The 25,275-nt window shown below is 40.4% G+C and overlaps 2 protein-coding genes across 6 annotated transcripts in view; one reads left to right on the top strand and one right to left on the bottom strand.

The window, feature by feature from the left end:
- Positions 1-20,871, bottom strand: part of golga4 (golgin A4) — a 192,005-nt gene extending 171,134 nt beyond the window's left edge. For all 4 annotated transcript variants that reach the window (XM_087986136.1, XM_087986137.1, XM_087986138.1 and 1 more), the window contains exons 1-2: positions 20,711-20,871; positions 8,302-8,397 (exon numbers count right to left, since the gene is read on the bottom strand). In XM_087986136.1, coding sequence (XP_087842262.1) covers positions 8,302-8,397; positions 20,711-20,776 — 162 coding nt within the window. In that variant the 5' untranslated portion in view covers positions 20,777-20,871. The remainder of the gene's footprint in view (positions 1-8,301; positions 8,398-20,710) is intronic.
- The window catches only part of lrrfip2 (leucine rich repeat (in FLII) interacting protein 2), a 170,121-nt gene continuing 165,663 nt past the window's right edge, over positions 20,818-25,275 (top strand). Inside the window, exon 1 of one of the 2 annotated variants that reach the window (XM_087986153.1) lies at positions 20,818-21,036. The gene's annotated coding sequence lies outside the window, so the exon portion shown is untranslated. Of the gene's footprint in view, positions 21,037-21,358; positions 21,793-25,275 lie in introns of those variants that run through there. The other variant, XM_087986142.1, reaches the window with a different exon arrangement.

Here is a 25,275-nt window from a genome sequence, read left to right as displayed (position 1 = left end):
ACCACAAGTAGCAGTGAATAAATGCTTTATCACTCTTAGTTCCTACAATCTAAACATATAGAACAAAACTTTAAAAATAAATTATTTGGACACAAAGTGGAAGTTTAAATTTCAAAAATGTATTTACAATGAAGATAAAGATGGGACCTCTTTTCAAGATTCATGAAACTAAACATTTGTTTTGTACAATTCAATATGAGCATAAGATGAATCAACCCAATTCAAGTGTGTTAACAAATTTGCAGAGTTTGTCATGTTCCAACAAATTCACTGAATTGAAAGGTAGCAGTGAACTATCTCTCCCAAAAATAATTCTCAGCAAAAATTTAAAAAGTTCGACAAAACAAAATACCCCATCATAACAAGTGTTTAAGATGCATGTGTGTATACAATACTTCTTCATTATGGAAAACAATCCAAATTAAGCTGCATCCACTAATTATTTTGGTAGAACACTATCAGCTTAAATAGAATATCAGCTTGTCAATACTACAGAGTTTTAATACAAGCTTGCATCATTTCAACAAAAAGTGTCCTTAGTCAGATTTCATGACCTAGAAACATAGAAAACATGAGAAATAGGCCAGGGTTGGTCCTTCAACCCTGCTCCACCATTTCATATGATCAAGCATGATTTGCTATCTCAATATGTATTCCACTTTCTCCCCATTACCCTTTGATGCCTTTACAATTTAAACAAAATCTATTTCTTGAATATATTCAGCAGAAAATTCCACAGGTTCTTTTATGTGAAGAAATCTTTCCTCATAGAACAGTACAGCACAGTAGAGGCCCTTCAGTCCTTGATGTTGTGCTGACTTTTTATCCTACTCCAAGACCAAACTAACCTACATGCTCTATTGTACTATCAACCATGTTCCTATCCAAGAATCACTTAAATGTCCCTAATGTCTCTGACTCTACTACCACCATTGGCAGTGCTTCCATGCACCCACCACTCTGTATAACAAATTTACCTCTGACATCTCCCCTAACCCTTCCTCCAATCACCTGAAAATGATGCCCCCTCATGATAGCCATTTCCACCCTGGGAAAAAGTCTCAGGCTATCCACTCTTGTCTATGCCTCTCATCACCTTGTTCATCTCTATCAAGTCACCTCTCCCATCCTTTTTCGCTCCACAAAGAAAACCCCTAGCTCCCTCAACCTTCCTTCATAAGACATGCCCGGGAGTCCAGGCAGCATCCGGAAAAATCTCCACTGCATCCTCTCTAAAGCTTCCACGTCCTTTCTACAATGAGGTGACCAGAACTGAACAGAATATTCCAAATGTGCTCTAACCAGGGCTCTCCAGAGCTGCAGCATGACCTCGTGGCTCTAAAACTCAGTACCCCTGCTAATGAGAGCTAACACACCATACACCTTCTTAACAACATTGCCAACTTGGGTGGAAACTTTGAGGGATCTATGGACATGGACCCCAAGATTCTTCTGTTTCTCCACACTGCCAAGAATCCTGCCTTTAACCCTACATTCTGCCTTCAAATTCGATCATCCAAAATGAATCACTTCACACTTTTCCAGGTTGAATGCCATCTGCCATTTATCAGCCCAACTCTGCATCCTGTCAATGTCCCACTGCAACCTTCAACAGTCCTCCACACTATCCACCACTCCACCAACCTTTGTGTCAACAGCAAACTTACTCACACACCCTTCCAGTCCCTCACCCAAGTCGTTTATAAAAATCACAAAGAACAGAGTTCCCAGAACCGAGCCCTGCAGAACACCATTGGTCACCAAGCTCCAGGTTGAATACTTTCCATCAATCACCACCCTCTGTCTTCCATGGGCCAGCCAATTCTGTAAGCAGACAGCCAGGTTTCCCTATATCCGCAAGCCTCCTTACGTTCTGAAGGTTAATTTCTGAATCTATTAGTTAAACAAGTTATTTACTGCGACACACAGAACAGTAATATCTCAAGCATATGAATAAAGAGACCTTCCTGACCTTGGAATGCCCTGCACCCGTGCCAACCCTCCTTCCTGTCTTCCTGCTAACTAGTTGGATTTTAGGGTCGACATGAAATTGTGTTCACCACCGGAACAACACGATTTTGAAGTGCAGGTTGCTGTTCTCGCTTGCTGTCGCTGGTGCTGTTTTGAGGCCTTGGTACACTGTCGGTCTTCAGTCTGGGCTGTGCCAGCTGATACACTAAGACATGTTTGGATCTGTTGGGTCAATTTTCCTTATTGCTGGTGGTTCTTGCAAATGGGTCTTAATCTTAGATGGTGCACAAGGTCAGGGGTGTTGATCAGGATGGTGCTCTCAGGTGTCTTTGGTTGTTGAGCCTTTGGTTCATGGACGGTCGATGGAGGTTAGCGATGGCTGTGAGGATTGTTCTTGGTGCAGTGGTTCTTGTCCTGACGGTAATTGTGGGGGTGTGGTGCTGGAAAAACACAGATCAGATCAGAATGGAACTTCATTCCTGGTGAAAGACTTTTGCAGAAACATCAATTCTCCTGCTCCTCAGATGCTGCCTGACCTGCTGTGTTTTCCAGCACCACACTCTCAACTCTGATCTCCAACATCTGCAATCCTCACTTTCTTCTGGTAGTTGTGGGGGATTCTTCCCTCTTCTGTTTCAACCCCTTCTGAGACTGTGACCCCTGGTTCTAGGATTTCCATCCAGGGAAAGCATCTTCCCTGCATGGGGACCTTCAAGCTCTGTTAGAATTTTACACGTTTCAATCAGATATACTTTGCAGTCATTGATAATTGTAATACAACTAATGTTTAGTTAATATTGTACAATAATTAGCAACTATCTCCAGTTCCTCAAACCAGTCACCAAACAGTCTCATACTATACATTGTTCTGCAGTAAGTTTGTGGAAAAATAACCCAGTTTCAATCAGATGATTCATGAAGACATAACCAAATCTTTAAGTTTTGCAAAAAAGGTAAAAGACAAAAAGTACATAAGATGTGCAAAACTACAGATCAGTGAACAGGTATTTAACCAACGTATTTTATTTGTAACATAATCATTGCCTCAAAATGCATAAATCAATAACATCAGCAAACATATTAATTCATCAAAAAGGCTGAAGAGCATACAAAGTATTCATTCCTTCTCAAGCAGTAGATTGATACATATTCTGAAGAATGACAAAATAAGGCAAAAATGCCAATTGATCACATTGCAATTCTAAAGATCTCCTCCTGACCTGAAGCTGGGATCATGGATTTGAGATTTCTTCCCACAGGCAATAGTGCCAGTTCATTTGATCCTAAACCTGATAAAGTGAACTTCTGAAAACATATGCAATGGCTTCCTTTCTCTTCTCCGACTGCCTTGCTATATGTACATATAATTCAGAAGCACGCTTCTAAAGAATTGTTATAGAGAAATCTCCTGTCAGGGGCATAGACAGGAAATTCTGTGGCAGTGAGCATAAATTTAGGATAGTTTATGTTTTTCGGGTGCTATGATTAAGGACACCTCTAAACGTTTCAAGCATATTTTTAAAGATGAGATTTAGAAACCAGAAATTCATGTGCATATTGGTAGGGATGACAGTTTTAGGGAAAAGATTAAAGCAGCTCAGAGTGAATTTAAGAGGTTAGGTAGAAGATTACAAAAAAACCTTATTGAGTACAAATTTCTGGTTTACTCCCAGTGCCAAACTTCAAAGAGGGAAGGGACAAAACATTAATGGAAATACATCAATGGATGAAGAGCTGGTGCATTGTTCAAGTTTTTGGAGAATTTGAAGTCTTTTAGGATAGAAAAGACCTGTTCAAAAACAAACTGGAAAGTGACCAATATCTTAGCAGGGAGATTTGCTCATTTTCTTAAAGGAGACTTTACACTGATAGAGACGGGGAGTAGAGGAATTCTTAGTGGTGTAAACAGAAGGAATGATGGGGAAGGTTCTGACTGTGAGGAGAGCATGTCAATTAGAAAAGAAAAACAAGAGAGTCAGAGTATGTAGTAACTCTGAAGAACTAAATTGCATTTATTTCAATGGTATCGTTTTTGATTAAAGAATACATTACTGCTGTAACTAGGGAAGATATTTCCGAATGATCAGTGAAACTATAATCGGTAGAAATTACATATAAGAAAGCAAAGATCACTTTGATTGGATTGTATTATTAGCCCCCAATAATAAGAGGGAAATTGAGAAAAACATATATAAGGAGATCGCAAATATACGTGAGCATAATAAGGTTGCAATAATGAGGGATTTTAATTTTCCAAACATTGACTGGGGTTACCATAGCATTCAAGGTTTGGATGGTGAAGAATTCGTCAAATGTGTTCAAGAAAATTTTCTTTATCAATATGTAGGCGCTCCTACAAGAGAAGGAGCAAAGCTAGACCTTCTTTTGACCAATAGACAGGACAGGTGATTGAAAGAAAAGTGGGGGAACACTTTGAGTCTCGCGATTATAATTCTATGAGTTTCAAATTGGTTATGAAAAACAATAAGCCTTCCATAAAAGTTAAAATTTTTGAATTGATATAAGGCAAATTTTAATGATATGAGATAAGCATTTTCAAAAATTGGCTGGAGTAGACTGTTCACAGATAAAAGGACATCTGACAAGTGGGAGTCATTCAAGAGTGCAATGACTAGAGTCAGAGGCATTTTGTTGCTCTCAGAGTGAAGGATAAGGCTGGTAAGATTAAGGAGCAATGGATGAATAAAGACATTGAGGTTCTAGTCAAGAATAAAATAGATTCTTATTCTAGACATGGGCAACTTGGTTCAATTGAATCTCTTAATCAATACAGATTGTATAGGGCATTCTTAAGAAAGAAATTGGGAAAGACAGGAGAGATAGCATTGGCAGATAAGATTAAGGATAGTCCAAAAATATTCTACAAATACATTAACAGCAAGAGGTTAATGAGAGAGAGGGTGGCACCTCTTAAAGATCAAAGAGGTTGTCTTTGTGTTGAAGTCCAGGAGAGAGGAGAGATACTAAATAAATATTTCGCATCAGTTTTTACTGTGGAGAAAGAAATGGAGTCAAGCGGAAGTAGAGAAATAAATTTTGATGTTTTACAAAGAGTTCACATTACAGAGAATAAAAGTGGATAAATCTCCAGAACTTGATCTAAGCACCCCAGAACGTTGTGGAAAGTAAGGGAAGAAATTATGAGATACCTTGAGAAATATTTGTATCATCTATAACTATGGGTGAGGTACCCTAATGACTGGAGGGTGGCTAGAGTTGTACCTTTGTTTAGGAAAAGTTGTAAAAGGAAAGGGGGGGGGTGGGAAACTATAGACCTGTGAGTCTGACTTTAGATTAGATTAGATTACTTACAGTGTGGAAACAGGCCCTTCGGCCCAACAAGTCCACACCGCCCCGCCAAAGCGCAACCCACCCATACCCCTACATTTACTCCTTACCTAACACTACAGGCAATTTAGCATGGCCAATTCACCTGACCTGCACATCTTTGGAGGAAACCGGAGCACCCGGAGGAAACCCACGCAGACACGGGGAGAACGTGCAAACTCCACACAGTCAGTCGCCTGAGGCGGGAATTGAACCCGGGTCTCCAGCGCTGTGAGGCAGCAGTGCTAACCACTGTGCCACCGTGCCGGTTGTGGATAAATTGTTGGAGGTGCAAAAATTTATCAGGGATAGTCAGCATGGTTCTGTGTGAAGCAAATCGTTGAGTTTTGTGAGTAAGATAGCAAAAAGATTGATGATGGCAGAGCTGTAGATGTTGTTTAGTTGGATTACAGTAAAGCCTTAGACATGGTTCTACATGGTAGAATAATTAGTAAAGTTAGGTCACATGGATTCAGAGTGACCTTGCAACTGGATATATAATTGCCTTAATGGCAAGAGACAGAGGGTCATGGTGGAGGGTTGCTTTTCACACTCGAGGCCTGCGACCAGATGTGTTTCGAAGTGATTAGTTATAGGTCCTCCTTTATTTGTCATTATATAAATGATTTGGATGAGAACATAGAAGGCATGACTATTGAGTTTGCAGACGACACCAAAATTGCAGACAGCACAATCGACATTGATAGTTTTCTAAGATTACATGGATCAATGGGCTGAAAAATCGCAGGTGGAGTTCAATCTGGATAAATGTGAGGTATTGCATTTTGGTACAACAAACAAAGGTAGGGTTTATACAATTAATGGCAAGACTTTGGGTAGTGCTTTAGAACAGAGGCACCTGGGGTGCAGGTACATAAATCTTTGAAATTTACGTCACATATAGACAGGGTGGTTAAAAAGACACTTGGCATGCTTGCCTTCATTGCTCAGACCTTTGATTTTAGGAGTTGGGAAGCCATATTGAGGTTGTACAGAACATTGGTGAGGCCTCTTCTAGAATACTGTGTCTAGTTTTGGTTGCCCAGTTATAGAAAGGATATTATAAAGATAGAGACAGTTTGGAAGAGATTTACCAGGATGTTGCCGGGTATGGAGGGTCAGAAACTACTGGAGTGATTTAGCTGGTCTGAAAGCTTCCTGTTGAGAGAAATCAGAGTTAATGGTTTGGGTCCTCGTGACTCTTCCTCAGAACTGATGGTTTGAGTTCTGAAGAAAAGCTGGAAAGACTTTTTTATTAGAGTGTAGGAGGTTGAAAGGCGGCCTGAAAGAAGCTCATAAAATAATGAGAGGCATAGATAGAGTTAATGGTAATTGTCTTTTCTCTAGGGTGAGGGATTCCAAGATTAGGGGTCACATTTGTAAGGTGAGAGGACAGATGTTTGAAAAAGACATAAGAGGCAAATATTTTTTACACAGACGGTGGTTTGTCTGTGGAATGAACTTCCTGGGGCAGTGGTAGGTGCAGGTACAACGTTTAAAAGACATTTGGATAGGTACGTGAATAGGAAAGGCTTGGGGGTATATTGACCATGAGCAGGGAGGTGGGACTCGTTTAGTTTGGGATTATGTTTGGAATGGACTGGTTGGACCGAAGCATTTAATTCTATGCTCTATTACTCCAGTTGTGTCAGAAACAGTTTGGTATCATGCAATAAAAAAACTTGGCAGTTGAAGGGTTCAGATTCCAATAATTTTTGTCTGGAAATATTCAAATTAAGATGAAATCAGCCACAAAATCTCTTTTCTTGGAATCCCAATTCAAGTACCAAACAATATGAAAAGTTACAGACACACCAATATCAAATCTCTAATATGAACAGGATTTAGTTTTCACTCAATGTATTGACATCTAAGGCATTTTTGTAAAATTATCAGCAAAATGTTATAATGCCATTCTGACCAAGGGTTGTTAATTTAACTTGCTTCATTATTCTTTTCTCCTCCATATATTTGTAGCCAACCTTCTGCAAAAATCAGAAGTGAGGCGTTTAGTAATTTCAACTTCAGACTAATTTTAAAAGGTAGATGCACCAAAGATTATCTTTTCGAATGAATAATTCTGAATATTTAGTTACAGAAGGCAAATTACACCAAACAGGCTTTCTTAAACAATTTGTGGCACACACAGGAATTGAAGCAGAAAATTCATGAAATAAAGAATTTCATAAGAATTAAATTAGAATAAGCCTTCAAAATGTAGTGAGCTCCTTGAGCAAGGAACTCATTAACAAGGAACTATTTAGAGCTCAAAAGGGCAGAAACACTCTACCACACTTTATTATAAAGATCCTAAAATGTGAATTAAATAAAGAGGTAATTACATCTTGCATACACGGATCAGATGTACAACAACATGGACTCTCACATTTCTGGAATAAATGAAAAATCTTAAATCTGACTCAAAATACTTAGTAACTGCCAAAAATGAAGCCAACACATCCATGATGCAGTCTTCAATTAGACTTAATTGAAAACTTATCAGATTGGTTTGCATATTTTGGTAGCCATTGGCTATTTTAATGCAACAACCTGATAATGAAGCAGAAAACACACTGAAAGGTCAGTGACCTGAAATGTTCACTGTTTTTCTCTCTACAGTTGCGACATGACCTCTTGTATATTTCCAGTATTTTTGTTCTTAAAACTTGGTGTTAACATTTAAACTGATGGACTGTTCTCAACAACATTCTTACAAATTGAGTACTGTTCCACTTTCCACTACATAATCAATGTTTTAATATTGCAAAACAAAGAAGAAAATTGTGGAACAAAACAAATAGTTAAGTATCTGAATTAAAAAGGGTTTACATCGAAATCATGGCTATGGTGTTTCCAGAGAAGGGAAAAGTAGTGATGCAGCGTATCAAAATTAGTTTCCCCCCATCCTGGAATATTTCAACAACTAAATGAAAAATGTTCTTTGATTCACACTTGGTCACTCATATTTACACTTAAATTTACCTCTCTGTCACCTAAAGTGCCTTCATTGTGTTGACCTGACAAGGAAGAGGTGTGGCTTCGATTTCCTGTTGAAGGTGGAGTTGACTTTGGAGAAGCCTATGGGGAAAGAAAAGAGACTGTTTTCAAAATCTAAAAAAAACATTTAAAATCTCACACACCAAACCATGGAATTTTTGTTTCTGTTGTCCAATTGTCTTTGTATTTTTTTTTAAACAATGTCGAGATTTATTCATTGACCAAGTGTAAGAACTACACTGAATTATACACTGAAAAATACGTAATTATAATTTTCATACAAAGTTACTTACCTCAAATGTCTTCACCAATTCCAGGCTAATAAGTATCTTTTGTTTGTTGTTGGTATATTCCAATTTCATGAACCTTTCCTAACAGAACCTACAAGATTTACTTGCTACAACATGCCAGCACATCTTAATGTCAATTGTTGTCCATCACACAGTATCCAAAATCAAAATACAACGGTTGAAAATCTGAAATAAATAGGTTCAGTCATAATCTTAGTGAATGGCAGAGCAGACTTGAAAGGCTCAATGGTTTATATCTCCTCTTAATTTATATGCACAGACATTTACAAAAGCACATGAGGAGAAAGAAATTTTGAGCAAACATGAACTCTGGCCCTGATCTTCTGATTACAACAGCAGCAAACATAGTTATGTTTAGAACTGCTGTACATTTGGACCTTTCTGATGTCCTGATTCCTGGTAGGTTTTACCTACTGATGGGCAAAATTGTGCAGCCAAGTCTGTGTGGTTTGACAAACTGATTACAGTTTTTTTGATATATATTATATGGATACAGTTGGGTATATATTGCTGGATTTCCAAAAGACATTTAATAAGCTACTGCAGAAAAGGCTAACAGGCCAAATAGGTGTTCAAGGAGATAGGAATTATATATTGACATAAACAAAGGACTGGTTAATGGACATAAAGAGTGAAATAAGGCATTTTATATTAGCAGGATGGAACTAATGGAATGTTGTATTCTGGCCTCAGCTATTTACAATCTATATTAATGACTTAGACAAGAGTAATGGAGCTAAATTTGCTGACAATACAAAGCTACAAGGAAGTGAAAACTGTCAGGAAAAGACGGAGGTACAGCAAAAGGATATAAAAGGTTAGTGAGGGGACAAGATGGCAAATAGGACATTGTTACGAGACTTCCTCAGCATATATTCCATAGCTGAATCATCTTCAGATACTTCACCAATGCCCTTTCCTTTATTTCAAGTCAAAAGTGAGAATGTTCACTGATGAAGGCTCTGCTTCTGAAACAGTTGTTGCCCACATACAGTGAAACTTGGGACAACATTCAGGCTGAAACTTTCAAAGAAATAATATTCATGCCAATTAAATGTCAGGGAATGATGATCTACAATGAGAGAGAACCTACCCAATCCCCCCACATCCTTTCACCCTCAAACTCCCAATCTCAACTACACCACCAAAACCCTGGGGTTATGACTGATGAGAAACTTAACTGCAGCACTGCAAATACCATGATCGTAAAATCCAGTCAGAGGCTGGAAATTTTGTGATGAGGAATTCAGGTTTTGATTGCCCAAATCCTGCCACCCATCAACAAGACATGAGTCAAGAATATAATGACATACTCTACAAATGGCTGGATGGATACAGCTCCAACAGCACGCAAGAAGCTTAACACCTTCCAGGTTAAAGCTGCCCACCTGAGAAGCATATGATTCAGCACTTCAACATGAACTCCCTCCAATATTAGCAGAACTGGGACAGAATTATGTCTTATACACAAGACTCAAAAACATGACCTCACAACTCCTATACTGGTCTGAGCAATAAAGGAAAGCATGCTAAAATGCCTTCTTCACTATCCTATCTACCTGCAACTCTCTACTTTCAAGGAACTGTGAACCTGCACTCCAAGATCTCTTTGTTCAACGACACTGCCCAGCACCTTATCATTAAGTGTACAAGTCCTGCTAAGATTTGCTTTTCCAAAATGTAGCATTTCGCATTTATCTAAATTAAACACCGTCTGCCATTCCTCAGCCTACTGGCCCATCTGATCAAGATTCCGTTATACTTGAGATAATCTTCTTCGCTACCAACTATACCTCCAGTTTTGGTGTCCTCTGCAAACTTACTAACGATATCTTCTATGTTCACATCTGAGACATTTAGATAAATGATGAAAAGTAGTGAACCCAGCACTGATCCTTGTGGCACACCGCTGGTCACAGGTCTCTAGTCTGAAAAGCAAAACCCCCACCAACCCCCCCCTCTGTCTTCTACCTTCGAACCAGTTCGTTATCCAAATGGCTAACTCTCCCTGTATTCCATGAGGTCTAACTTTGTAAACCAGTCTCCCATGAAGAATCTTGTCGAATGCCTTACTATGTCATATAGATCACATCCACTGCTCTGCCCTCAACAATTCTCTTCATGACTTCTTAAAAAAAACTCAATTATGTTAGACAGACATTATTTCCGAAGCACAAAGCCATACTGACTATCCCCATTTGTCCTTGCCCTTCCAAACACAAGTAAATCCTGCCCCGTAGGATTCTCTCCAACAACATGCCACCACTGTTGTCAGGCTCACCGGTCTATAATTCCCTGGCTTGTTCTTACTACCTTTCATAAATAGTGGTACCACGTTAGACAACCTCCAGTCTTCCAGCACCTCACATGTGGTTATCGATGATACAAATATCTTAGCAAGGTGCCCAGCGATCACTTCCCTAGCTTCCCAGAGAGTTCTAGAGTACACTGATCAGGTGACAGGAGTTTATCCACCTTTATGTATTTTAAGACATCCAGCACATCCTCCTCTTTAAAAGGACATTTTCAAGATGTTGCTATTTATTTCCCCATGTACTCTATCTTCCATATCATTCTCCACAGTAAACACGGATGTAAAATACTCACCTACCAGGCTTGCCCTTCAATTCGGAATGTTTTTAAATTATGTCAAGGAATGACGTTAAGGTTTAGGAAAGATTTTCTGATAGTTAAAGTCAGGGGTATCTCTCTGCTCTGTTAACAATGAAACTGCACAAAAGGGAGGGATATGCAAAAGGTCAAAGTCACAGGAACAAACTTTTTGAGGAAGGTGGGAAGAAATATAGTGCTGCAAGAGGTTGGAAAGATAACATGCAAAATACCATGGAGGGATTTAAAAATGGATAAGAATTGAATGATCAATGAATTTGGGATCGGTTCATCGATTAGGACAGCATGAAACAGACAGCAACAGCCTTGAGTTATTTCATTGTTATTATTAAGTGACGTGCACAAATAACCAAGTGACATGCCCACCAGATAACTACCACTTGTGATTCAAAGGTTAGCCTCCTTTTGGAAATGTTTGTTTCATTATTTCTTCTAATAGACCATTTCGCACAATAAAACTTAACTGCCAATTTGATTTAGTGCACAACCAAGTTAAAGGAATAAACACAAATATTTTAGCTGACTTCTGAAAATCTTCAAGGCCCCAGCTTTACTCCTACATCGAACAATACAGCACAGAACAGGCCCTTCAGCCCACGATGTTGTGCCGAACATTTGTCCTAGCTTAAGCACCCATCCATGTACCTATCCAATTGCCGCTTAAAGGTCACCAAAGATTCTGACTCTGCCACTCCCACAGGCAGCGCATTCCATGCCCGCACCACTCTCTGGGTAAAGAACCCACCCCTGACATCTCCCCTATACCTTCCACCCTTCACCTTAAATTTATGTCCCCTTGTAACACTCTGTTGTACCCGGGGAAAAAGTTTCTGACTGTCTACTCTATCTATTCCTCTGATCATCTTATACACCTCTATCAAGTCACCCCTCATCCTTCGCCGTTCCAATGAGAAAAGGCCTAGCACTCTCAACCTATCCTCGTACGACCTATTCTCCATTCCAGGCAACATCCTGGTAAATCTTCTCTGCACCCTCTCCAAAGCTTCCACATCTTTCCTGAAGTGAGGCGACCAGAACTGCACACAGTACTCCAAATGTGGCCTAACCAAAGTCCTGTACAGTTGCACCATCACTTCACGACTCTTGAATTGAATCCCTCTGCTAATGAACGCTAATACACCATAGGCCTTCTTACAAGCTCTATCCACCTGAGTGGCAACTTTCAAAGATCTATGAACATAGACCCCAAGATCCCTCTGTTCCTCCACCACACTAAGAATCCTACCGTTAACCCTGTATTCCGCATTCTTATTTATCTTTCCAAAATGGACAACCACTCCATCTGCCACTCCTCAGCCCAGCTCTGCATCATATCCAAGTCCCTTTGCAACCGACAAGAGCCCTCCTCACTATCCACAACTCCACCAATCTTCGTATCATCTGCAAATTTACTGACCCACCCTTCGATTCCCTCATCCAAGTCATTAATAAAAATTACGAACAGCAGAGGACCCAGAACTGATCCCTGCGGAACTCCACTTGTAACTGGGCTCCAGGCTGAATATTTACCATCTACCAACACTCTCTGACTTCGACCGGTTAGCCAGTTTTCTATCCAATTGGCCAAATTTCCCTGTATCCCATGCCTCTGACTTTCCGCATAAGCCTACCATGGGGAACCTTATCAAATGCCTTACTAAAATCCATGTATACTACATCCACTGCTCTACCCTCATCCACATGCTTGGTCACCTCCTCAAAGAATTCAATCAGACTTGTAAGGCAAGACCGACCCTTCACAAATCCGTGCTGGCTGTCCCTAATCAAGCAGTGCCTTTCCAGATACTCATAAATCCTATCCCTCAGTACCCTTTCCATTACTTTACCTACCACCGAAGTAAGACTAACTGGCCTGTAATTCCCGGGGTTATCCCTATTCCCTTTTTTGAACAGGGGCACCACATTCCCCACTCTCCAGTCCCCTGGTACTACCCCCGTTGACAGTGAAGATGAAAAGATCATTGCCAACGGTACTGCAATTTCCTCTCTTGTTTCCCACATAATCCTAGGATATATCCCATCAGGCCCGCGGGACTTGTCTATCCTCAAGTTGTTCAAAATATCCAACACATCTTCCTTCCTAACATGTATCTCCTCTAGCTTACCAGTCCGTTTCACACTCACCTCTTCAACAATACGGTTCCTCTCATTCGTAAATACTGAAGAAAAGTACTCATTCAAGACCTCTCCTATCTCTTCCGACTCAATACACAGTCTCCCACTACTGTCCTTGATTGGACCTACCCTCGTTCTTGTCATTCTCATGTTTCTCACATACGCATAAGATGCCTTTGGGTTATCCTTGATCCTATCCGCCAAAGATTTTTCATGCCCTCTCTTGGCTCTCCTAATCCCTTTCTTCAGGTCCCTTCTGGCTATCCTGTATCCCTCCACTGCTCTGTCTGAACCCTGTTTCCTCAACCTTATGTAAGCCTCCTTCTTCCTCTTTACAAGACATTCAACCTCCCTCATCAACTAAGGTTCCCTCACACGACCATTTCTTTCCTGTCTGACCGATACATACATATCAAGGACACGTTGTATCTGTTCCTTGAAAAAGTTCCACATTTCCACATCCTTCCCCGACAGCCTATGCTCCCAACTTATGCTCCTCAGATCCTGTCTTACAGCATCGTAATTACCTTTCCCCCAATTGTAAAACCTACCCTGTTGCACGCACCTATCTCTCTCCATAACCAAGGTGAAAGTCACAGAATTGTGGTCACCATCACCAAAATGTTCACCCACTAACAAGCCCATCACTTTTCTCGGTTCATTACCGAGTACCAAATCCAAAATGGCCTCCCCTCTGGTCGGACAATCTACATACTGTGTTAGAAAAGCTTCCTGGACACACTGCACAAACACCGCCCCATCCAATCTACTTGATCTAAAGAGCTTCCAATCAATATTTGGGAAGTTGAAATCGCCCATGACTACTACCCTGTGACTTCTGCACCTTTCCAAAATCTGTTTCCCAATCTGTTTCTCCACATCTCTGCTGCTATTGGGGGGCCTATAGTAAACACCCAACAAGGTGACTGCACCTTTCCTATTTCTGACTTCAGCCTATACTATCTCTAAAGGCAGATCCCCCTCGAACTGCCTTTCTGCAGCTGTTATACCATTTCTAATTAGCAACGCCACCCCTCCTCCTTTTTTACCACCCTCCCTAATCCTACTGAAACATCTGTAACCAGGAACCTCCAACAACCATTCCTGTCCCTCTTCTATCCATGTTTCCGTGATGGCCACAACATCGTAGTCCCAGGTACCTATCCACGCCTTAAGTTCACCGACCTTATTTCTGATACTCCTTGTGTTGAAGTATACGCACTTGAACCCATCTCTGTGTCCGCAAGTATTCCCTGTCAGTGCTACCTTCTTTGGGGAGAAAGTGAGGTCTGCAGATGCTGGAGATCAAAGTTGAAACTTTATTGCTGGAACAGCACAGCAGGTCAGGCAGCATCCAGGGAACAGGAGATTCGACGTTTCGGGCACAGGCCCTTCTTCAGGAATGAGCAGAGAGTGTTCAGCAGGAGAAGATAAAAGGTAGGGAGGAGGGACTTGGAGGAGGGGAGTTGAAATGTGCTACCTTCTTCACAGCCTCCCCACATACTTGGACATCCTGACAAACAGCTGGACTACAAGTCTGGATCCCATCCCCCTGCCAAATTAGTTTAAACCCTCCCGAAGATAGCTAGCAAACCTACCCCCCAGGATATTGGTGCCTTTCTGGTTCAGCTTGCAACTTGTAGAACAGAAAATTCAATGTGTGATGTGAGAATGTGCTTTAAAATGTGTAGAAATACATATGAAAACTGTATATATTGAGCCATAAAACATCGCTATAGCATCACAAGTTGAATAGATCAATTTAACAAATTATATTTGTAATGGGCATTGTCACTGTCATTGAGAAACAGATTAATTCAGCAAAATAATTTCCTTCGAGCATATTATATGCAGCAAAATCAAATCTCATGGTGGAACACTATTGAAAGACTGAACACAACACCTTTAAAATAATGTACCAATTTTCCCCCAACTCCCCAACTTTTCCCGTCTCACTTGGTTCATCATGCACTGGCACAGAGTTGATGGCAGACAACAAGAATATTACACTCTGGTCATTTTTCACTAGTGGGCTTAGACTGCATATGCCATTAGGTTATTTGCTGTGATAAGAATACACCTAAAAATATTCAAATCTTTTGGGTATTTATAGGTTGAAGGTATATGATGCGTCTCCACCTGCAGGCAAGATGTGAAGTTGGTGCCATAAATATAAGATAATTACAAACAACAGCATAAGGGAATTTGAGAGAAACTTGTTAACTAAGCTGCTCAGTTTCAGTCGCAAACAATCCAGCGTATAACAGTAGAACCACTCGACTAAAGTGTAGATGGGGTGTCATTCAACTCAGTAAATAATTAGAAAATAGAAATCACACCACCAAGAGCAGGTGACAGGAACAGCACAAATGCATTAAAGACAAAGCTAGTTAAAGTTGAGGGAGAGAAGAATTGAAGAATATCTTGATGGAATTAGACGCAGTAGCATGTGGGGAGTTTTATGGAGGTCATAACATTGCCCTGGACCTGTTGCGTCAAATCTGCTATTCTTCATAACAAACTATATTGGACACGTTATGTAGAATTACACAATGTGTCCACAATGTACAATGACACCAACAAGTACATGACTGTGCACTGAGCTGAAAATGTGTTGCTGGAAAAGCGCAGCAGGTCAGGCAGCATCCAAGGAACAGGAGAATCGACGTTTCGGGCATAAGCCCTTCTTCAGGAATCTTATGCCCAAAACGTCGATTCTCCTGTTCCTTGGATGCTGCCTGACCTGCTGCGCTTTTCCTGCAACACATTTTCAGCTCTGATCTCCAGCATCTGCAGTCCTCACTTTCTTCTCTATGACTGTGCACTGACAATTCTCATCTTAAACATGTGAATGTAGTCAATCAAAGAGCATCACACTGCAAAAGCTTCTGTACTTAACCAAATTGTTCATTTTTCTACTTTCTTATTGGCTTGAAGGATCAGAGACTAGCCATTAGCAGCTGACCTTTTGCCCTGTGTTGTCAGAGAAAATTGTTTTGGGGTGATACCCACTTATAACCTCAGAACTACTATTGGTAGAGTTTGGGAAACAGTACTGGAATATTACACTATTGTTCTGAACTGAGTCGAGCCAACTCATTGAACAAGGTCATTGCAACTTTTGATTTACTTGCTATGACAGTTGACCACAAAACCTGGCAGTTCCTGTTGACTGCACAGGAGTAATGAAATCCAAATAAGCAGTGAGCTTTCAAGTGTTTTTTCTTATTCCCTCTCAAACTCAAATGATCTTTGAATAAGATCATGCATATGATTCTGTCTTTTAAGATGGATCCTCAAATTTTTAACAAATTTTAAAATCAAGTACCAACAACAATAAATCAAAAGCAATTCACATGACAAAAATCCAAACATAATACTGAAAGTACCATCATCTTGTGGACAGCTTCTTGTCTGCCTGGTTTCATAGAGTCATAGAGATGTACAGCATGGAAACAGACCCTTCAGTCCAATCCGTCCATGCCGACCAGATATCCCAACCCAATCTAGTCCCACCTGCCAGCACCCACCCCATATCCCTCCAAAACCTTCCTAATCACATACCCATACAAATGCCTCTTAAATGTTGCAATTGTACCTATCTCCTGGCAGCTCATTCCATACACGTACCACTCTCTGCGTGAAAGGTTGCCCCTTAGGTCTCTTTTATATCTTTCCCCTCTCACCCTAAACCTATGCCCTCTAGTCTGGACTCCCCGATCCCAGGGAAAAGACTTTGTCTATTTATCCTATCTAAGCTCCTCATAATTTTGTAAACCTCTATAAGGTCTCCCCTCAGCCTCCGACACTCCAGGGAAAACAGCCCCAGTCTGTTCAGCCTCTCCCTGTAGCTCAGATCCTCCAACCCTGGCAACATCCTTGTCAATCTTTTCTGAACCCTTTCAAATTTCACAACATCTTTCCGATGGGAAGCAGATCAGAATTGCACGCAATATTCCAACATTGGCCTAACCAATGTCCTGTTCAGCCGCAACATGACCTCCCAACTCCTGTACTCAATACTCTGACCAATAAAGGAAAGCATACCAAACGCCTTCTTCACTATCCTATCTACCTGCAACTCCACTTTCAAGGAGCTATGAACCTGCACTCCAAGGTCTCTTTGTTCAGCAACACTCCCTAGGACCTTACCATTAAGTGTATAAGTCCTGCTAAGATTTGCTTTCCCAAAATGCAGCACCTCGCATTTATCTGAATTAAACTCCATCTGCCACTTCTCAGCCCATTGGCCCATCTGGTAAAGATCCTGTTGTAATCTGAGGTAACCCTCTTCGCTGTCCACCACACTTCCAATTTTGGTGTAATCTGCAAACTTACTAACTGTACCTCTTATGCTCGCATCCAAACCATTTATGTAAATGACAAAACGTAGAGGGGCCCAGCACCGATCCTTGTGGCACTCCACTGGTCACAGGCCTCCAGTCTGAAAACAACCCTTCACAACCACCCTCTGTCTTCTACCTTTGAGTCAGTTCTGTATCCAAATGGCTAGTTCTCCCTGTATTCCATGAGATCTAACCTTGCTAATCAGTCTCCCATAGGGAACCTTGTCGAACTTTGAAGAAAATTATCGAAAACATGAAGTTTATATGAACTTCCCAATTTACTAGAATAACGTTTTCCTTGCAAGTTGCTAGCAGTATTTGGTTTGGATATCTTTGTCCAAACAATTATCCACGCGTGGGAAAGACAACCTTGGATCTTACTAAATATAGGTTTTGTACAAGAGTCATATTGAGAATTGAAGACTGAGTATACCTTGTCAAATTGCTAAATAGCTCAATAAATATCTCAAATTTGGATTCTAACCTCTAAGAATTCCACAATTCTAGTGGCCAAAGCAGCCAATTATTTCTCAGTTGTATGAACAGTGTTTACAGGTTTTGGAATGATCTTTAGCTCTCATATTTTATGTTGTTGTTAATATTGATTGGTTTCTGCACTTATCTCATTTACTCTTAGGAAGTTCTCTCTTTTCCTCAATCTGTTTAGCTGAAGCTTCAGGCTTATTTTATTGAGACTCTCAACAAGTTGAGCGCCAAGTTTATACACATTTTACTGATGTAAATTTTAAATTCACAATTAAATTGAGCCAAGAATTGTGGATAAATCTTAACAATGGAGAATCCTTCAATACCAAGAAGAGTGGGCAAATAAATATGAAAATTAGAGTGCAAACAAATAAAACAGCTGTGTCACTGGTTTAATCTAAATGTAGACCCATAGTCGAAGTGAAACAATTCAGTTGCACATCTTACTAAATGTATTTACTGGTATGACAGACAACCGGTTGAGCGAGTTTGCTAAATATTTACTTCGTCATGCATCTACTGAGAGATCCACTTTCCTTTATTAGTTTCCATTTCTAACTGAAGCAATACTGGTGCTAAATCTTCCTGGGATTTACGAGGTTCCAGGTTCTTAGTAAAGCTGGTTGTAATAAGTCAGTTATTTCAATTATCTTTCAAATTTAGCTATTTTCAGACATCATACTCAAGAGGATAAAATTCAGAATATATAATTAAAATACCGTGCGTAATAAGTTTAACTTATGAAGGTGGCAACAGCTTTGCTTTAATTAGCCTGTTTCTGACATATGTCCAACTTGTTTCCAAATAGGTTCAAAGTATTATATCAACAGCCATATGTATAGAGATAGCAATATCAAATCAGCACTTTAAATTTAAAAATTTCAAGTTAAACTTGACACTAATCCAGCATTACTAACACCTGCACAGCCAACTGGTGGTTTGTTAGGCATAGGCTGTAACCAACCACTAAGTGAAGTACATAAGCATTTTGTAACTTTATATTCATAGGCAAAGAATCCAAATATGGGTTTATCTTCCAAAAAAGCTTGAATAGCCAATGAAGTTCAATTCGTTACAAAATTATAAATTAGTTTCCTTGCTTTGTTAGGTAATTGCCCAATTCTATTGAAATTGTCAACAAGGTCAATTGCCATGAACTCCACTATTATTAATAAAGCAATATGTTGACCAATGAGAGAAACGCTAAGAAATATTAAAAGTGTCCCATTCCTCTTGGTGATGACAGAGTTAACAGCATAACACTCAAGATCCCCACTGATCAAAAAGCAACAGCAGAAAATATTCACGAAGCCTCATACCCTTTTCAATAACTTGAATTATATTTTGACCTCAGTCTGTAGTCTGCTGCTCTATCCCAAATACTTTAATTCACTTGTGTCCAAAAGCTAATCATCTCAGGTTGTGAATTCATTTAACTATTGAGTATCCCTGGTCACTGGGAGAAGTAACAAATCAAAACCAGCTGCAGGTTGCTTGTGATGCTTGAACTGGAGACCCAGGTTCCAGTTCTACATATAGCTATAACATATGAATAAGTTGATTAGAAAATATCATTATTTGGATGGATAGAAGTATAAGCTGGTCCTTAAAAACACTTGTGGGGTATTGTGGCACAATGTTTAGTGTCCCTTCCTCTGGGACAGTCGACATGTGTTCAAGTCCCACCTTGTCCAGATGTACATCATAACATATCTGAAGGGGTTGATTTAGAAAAAAAAAATACTGTGATTCAAATACGGGCAAGTAAATCCTTTTCACTACTGGGCTCCCAGGATTGAAAATCAATAAAGGAACAGTAACAGTTTTCCAGACGTATCTCATGTGAAAATAGCAATATCACCAATGAAGTCATCTCACAACACACAACTAAGCTGGGTTACCGTGATTAAGGTTTTCTTCCAAATACTCTCCTAAAAGCAATTACTATAATAGTTTAAAAGCAAATTACTGCGTTTGCTGGAATCTGAAACCAAAAGAGAAAATGCTGGAAAATCTCAGCAGGTCTGGCAGCATCTGTAAGGAGAGAAAAGAGCTGACGCTTTGTCAAATAATAGTTTAACCTGACAGAGCCACTGTGAAGTTAGAAATCACTAAGCTTCAAAAATCCCATACACAATCATGTACAATACAGAGACAGGACTTCTGAAAACTTGCTCTGATTCATTCCCATTCTGTCTGGGGTCCCATCCAACCAAGAAGTGCCAGAGGTCAAAGGTGAAGTGTGGGGGCTCCGTCTACAAGGTCTCTAGGAAAGGAGGGACTGATGGGAAAACTCTGAGCTTGGTGCCCAGCTCCTGCTCCCTGGGACACCGGCTCCTTTCCCACTCCCCCCTGACGTTCAGAGTGGGGTCGGGAATGGAGTCCCGATCATCCACCCTCCCGCAGCTTCAACGAACGCCGCTCCCCGGCCGGGCCGGGCCGGGCCGGTTCGGTCCAGGACAGGCCGACACTGCCCTCCCTCACCTGAGCGAGGCTGCTCCTGACGGGGAACTGCTCCTCGTTAAGCTTCTGCTTGAGTTTCTTGAACATCGTGCCGGCCGCCCGAGAGCCAGGGACAGAAATTGCGTGGGTCACCCGCAGCTGCCACGCTTCCTCCCAGGCCCCGGCTCCCGGACCCTAGGCCTCACTCTCCGAATGACCGCACAGCGCATGTGCCGGCGACGTGGCCCCGGCAGCGCAAAGCGCATGTCACCCCCATCAAAGACCAGCTGGGGACGCTGTCGACATCCAGGACCCTGTGGAGGAGAGAGACCAGCAGGAGGCACTGTTTGCATCCAGAGCTTTGCAAGGTGAGGCACTTGCAGGACGTTGATTGCACCGGAGGTCTCTGTCGATGGGAAGATCCAGCAGGGGCACTGACGACACCCAAGTCTCTTTAGAGAGGGAGGTCCAATAGGAGTCGCTGTTTGTACCAAAATAATGTTTGCTCGATAGAAATGATAGTGCAACAGGGACATTTTCTGCATCCAGAGCTCTGGGGAGGTGAGGTTTCAGGATGCACTGTCTGAACCCAGGATTCCAAGAAGGGGAGGGTTTAGCACGCATAGAGTTGTCAGCCACAGGCAGGTACGCTGTTTATACTAGGGATTGTGCAGGAGTGAGGCTGAGCATGGCTGTTGTCTGCACTCTAGACTGTTTGGAGGAGAAAGACTAGCATTGGCACTGTCAGCACCCGTGACTCTTTGAAGGGAAGGAACCAGCAGGGACACTATCTGCACCCAGGGCTTTGTAGAGGAGATGGTTCAATAGTGGTACTGTCTGCACATAAGTTAGAGGGGAGGTGGAGAACCAGCAAGGGTCTGCTTGCACCTAAGTCTCTGGGGAGACCTTGAGTTGAATTCCCAACTCCCCTGGACATTGCTGATGAAGGGCTTATGCTCGAAACGTCAATTATCCAGCTCTTCAGATGCTGCGTGACCTGCTGTGCTTTTCCACCACCACACTTTGCAACTGTGATTTCCAGCATCTGTAATCCTCACTCTCAGCACGATCTTGGAGCAATTAACTTAAAATATTCATCTTAATTACATTGTGAACAATCTCAGGTAACACATTTTTTGCTTTTTTCGATATGTAATTTTAATTGATTATTTTCATTTATAGTGTAATAGAGCTGGAGAGCATGGAAGCAGACCCTTCGGTCCACCATTACACGCTGACCATGATCCTAAACTAAACTAGTCCCACTTCTCTGCATTTGGCCTATATCCCTCCAAACCTTTCCTATTCATGAACTTATCTTTTAAACATAACTGTACCTCCATTTACCACTTTCTCTGGTAGTTCATTCCACACATGAACCACTGCGTTAAAAAACACCCTTGTTCCCAGTATCCTCTTTAAATCTTTCTCCTCTCACCTTTAAAGTATACTCCCTAGTTTGGAACTCCCCCATCCTAGAGAAAGATCCTTGTCATTCACCTTATCCAAGTCCTTTGTGATTTTATAAACCTCAATAAGGTCACTCCTCAATCTCCTACGCTCCATGTTTACTATATTTTATAAACATCAATATCTCTTCAGAGAGGAGCCTGCAGGAGCACTGTCCACACCCAGGGATCTGGCTTGAGTAATATTGTGAGCGTCCCTGCCTCATTCCTGATGAAGAGCTTTTGCCCGAAATGTCGATTTGCCTGCTCCTCTGATGTTGCCTGACTTGCTGTGCTTTTCCAGCACCACTCTAATTTAGACTCTAATTTCCAGCATCTGCGGTACCCACTTCTGCCTAAAATTGTAAGTCTCCCACCCTCCCCCAATGAAGCTCACTGTAAGATTCCAGAACACCATTTGAAAAAGAGATCTGTGATTTAATTCCAGCTCATAAAAGGAACAAGAATGAGAGGGCATAGTTTTAAAGTGTTGTGCAAAAGAAGCAAGGGTGATGTGAGAAAAAACATTTGAACTAAATGAAGTTAGGATATGAATGCACTGCCTATAAATATGATGGAGGCAGGTTTAATTGAGGCATTCAAGAGGGCATTGGAGTATTACTTGGATAGAAATAACATACAAAGATATGGGGAAAGGCAAATGATTAGTACTAATTTGAATAGCTGGTGAAGCAGGATGGACTCAATGGCCTTCTGCACCTTAGGAATTTTGTGAACTGACTCCAATTCTCAAGTCAGTTACTTTTCCCAGAAATAGTCTGAGTCCTCAGTCACTTCTTTACTGATTAGTTTGTGATTAAAATGGTTGCTGCAGTAACAGGAACTTGATAGAAGCAACAGGAACCTGATATGTTTTGATATGTGAAGATTCTATCACTTTTTGAAATGGATACAAGATGAAATTGTTTTTCAGACATACTGGTAAAACAATTCTATTCGACTATTAGGTTAAGAGTTTCCCACTTGGTTCTACATGTATTAATTTAATAAGGGATTTGTCATATTTATGAACAATAATGGTGAAAATATTGAATACAGAGCTTATTTTTGAACTCTGTTTCCTGAGAGAATGAGGTAGTTATGAATTCACTGCTTGAAACTGTGTCAGAACTTGGTCCATGTTGACCAGACGTTTGTCCTCCTTCTGGTGCTTTTGATCTATTTATTTGCCACAATTGTCATTTAAACTTTTAACTCAAGGAAATTAATCCAGAAAAGAACATAAGTGCCAAACGCTCAACCATTGTACAAGAGGACTAATATCATATAATGGTTAGGATCAATGCACTGCTTGAAAGTGTGCTGGAGGCAGCTATGATCATGACTTTCATGGATTGGATAAGTCACTGACAAAATATTTACAAATTAACTAAGCAAAGTTGATGTGTTGAAAATTAGCTGAGTTGGATGTACAGAAATCTGAGATGGACACAAAGGACCGAATAGCCACCTGCTGTATTGTACCATTTGGTGATCCTATTCTATTGTATTTGGCTGTATTCTGTAGACGGTTGATATGTGCACTAACTCCATCAATAAGCTTTAGTTCCTTAACCCTTTTATTAAGAGATGGAACTAGAAGATTGACAGAGAAACGCTGATATGCATAAATAAGGAAAACAAAACATTAATGTGCTGATCCATCAAGTTATTAGTAAGGTCAGTGGTAGGATGGCCTTTATTGCAAGAGGATTGGAATATAAGAAGAACATCTTGCCACAATGGTGCTTTGGTGAGACCAAATCTGGAATACTGTTTACAATAAGTCTGCATATTTAAGGAAGTTTAGTGGAGTATGTCAAAAAAATCAATAAAATGGTGTCTGATGTCGTGCAATGGTTCAATGTAATTATACTTCACAATATTACAACATTGAGTCTCTTATGCAGCCTTGAGAGGTGTAGACAGAGCAGTAAATTTGTTTGAATAAAATTCTTGTTTTATACAACTCTACAGGCTCATATTCTTCCCACAGTTTAGTCAACAGTAACAATACAATATGGTGGTTGTGTATGTTTTGAAGACCATTGCCATTGCTTCTACCATTGCCTGACAGCTTTAAGATTGCCAGACTCAACAAAGCAGAAGAATAGTGAAAATGTTATTGGACACTTGGTAAGCAATGTACTGCAAGGGGTCAATGAGAAAACCACATGATGAAGTCATCAAAGTACTCAGTACACACTTCAATCTGAGAAAGAATACATGTGAGTGTGCTACATTTATCATACCCAGCATGTAAGTGTGACAGCTTGAAAGATGAACAGATCTGAGACAAAATGAACATGGGAATGCTGGATGATATCTTGTCTGACCATTTGCAGTCACAAGTTGAACGCAAAGGAAATCCAACAGAGCACACAAACTTGGGTCAGGAAACAGAACTGATTGAAATTCAAGGTGAGAGGGATAGACCTATCTTAAAAGCAACTATTCAATACAATGTGTCAAGGATGTTAAAAGTCCAGTGGGATCTTTTTAATAGGTCATGAATCAGAACAAATAACAGAAATAAGATCACAACATGGTAATACTAAAATTGAAGATAAGATGGAACCTAAATATCCCTCAGAAGAGACAAAGTCAAAACATTTCATCTTGCATTCATCAGAACTGAAATGCAAAGAAACCGAGTATAGAAATTAAAGAACAATTTGGACAGCAGAAGAGAGTACCAGTTGATTGGACTGTGGTTGGTATGGAAATGCCGCAGGAACTGTTAACTGATTAAATTCAAATGAGGCATGTCAACTGTAGCTAGTCAGAATGCTGTCATCAGGAGACAGAAGGATTTGGCTGTTTACATAGTTTTTCATTGAAAAAGATATAATGCACGGACATATTCTTTTTGCTTCTGGTCATGGCCACACTACGTGGGTCCTTGGAGTGATTTATGAACAATGAATTTGCAAAACATATTTAGCCCCTTTGAGATTTGGGTTTTCCAATTTGAAAATAACCAACAGAAATGCTTTGGTCTTAAAAAATGTCCAAAGATTAGTTCATTACTCAACTGGTGATAAACATTCTTGGGTAAACAATTGATAGCTATTGATAAAATACAGGTACAAAGGTTAAAATTAAGTATAGGTAAATAAATTATTGAAGTAAGGTCACCTTGTTATTGTTGTTGGGCTG

This window comes from Chiloscyllium plagiosum, unplaced genomic scaffold (genome assembly GCF_037043375.1).
Source record: "Chiloscyllium plagiosum isolate Xiang-an unplaced genomic scaffold, Cpla_swu_hap1 HiC_scaffold_4, whole genome shotgun sequence".
Taxonomy (NCBI): domain Eukaryota; kingdom Metazoa; phylum Chordata; class Chondrichthyes; order Orectolobiformes; family Hemiscylliidae; genus Chiloscyllium; species Chiloscyllium plagiosum.
Note: the sequence above shows the minus strand (reverse complement) of the source record. Positions and strands in the feature narration are given on the sequence as shown.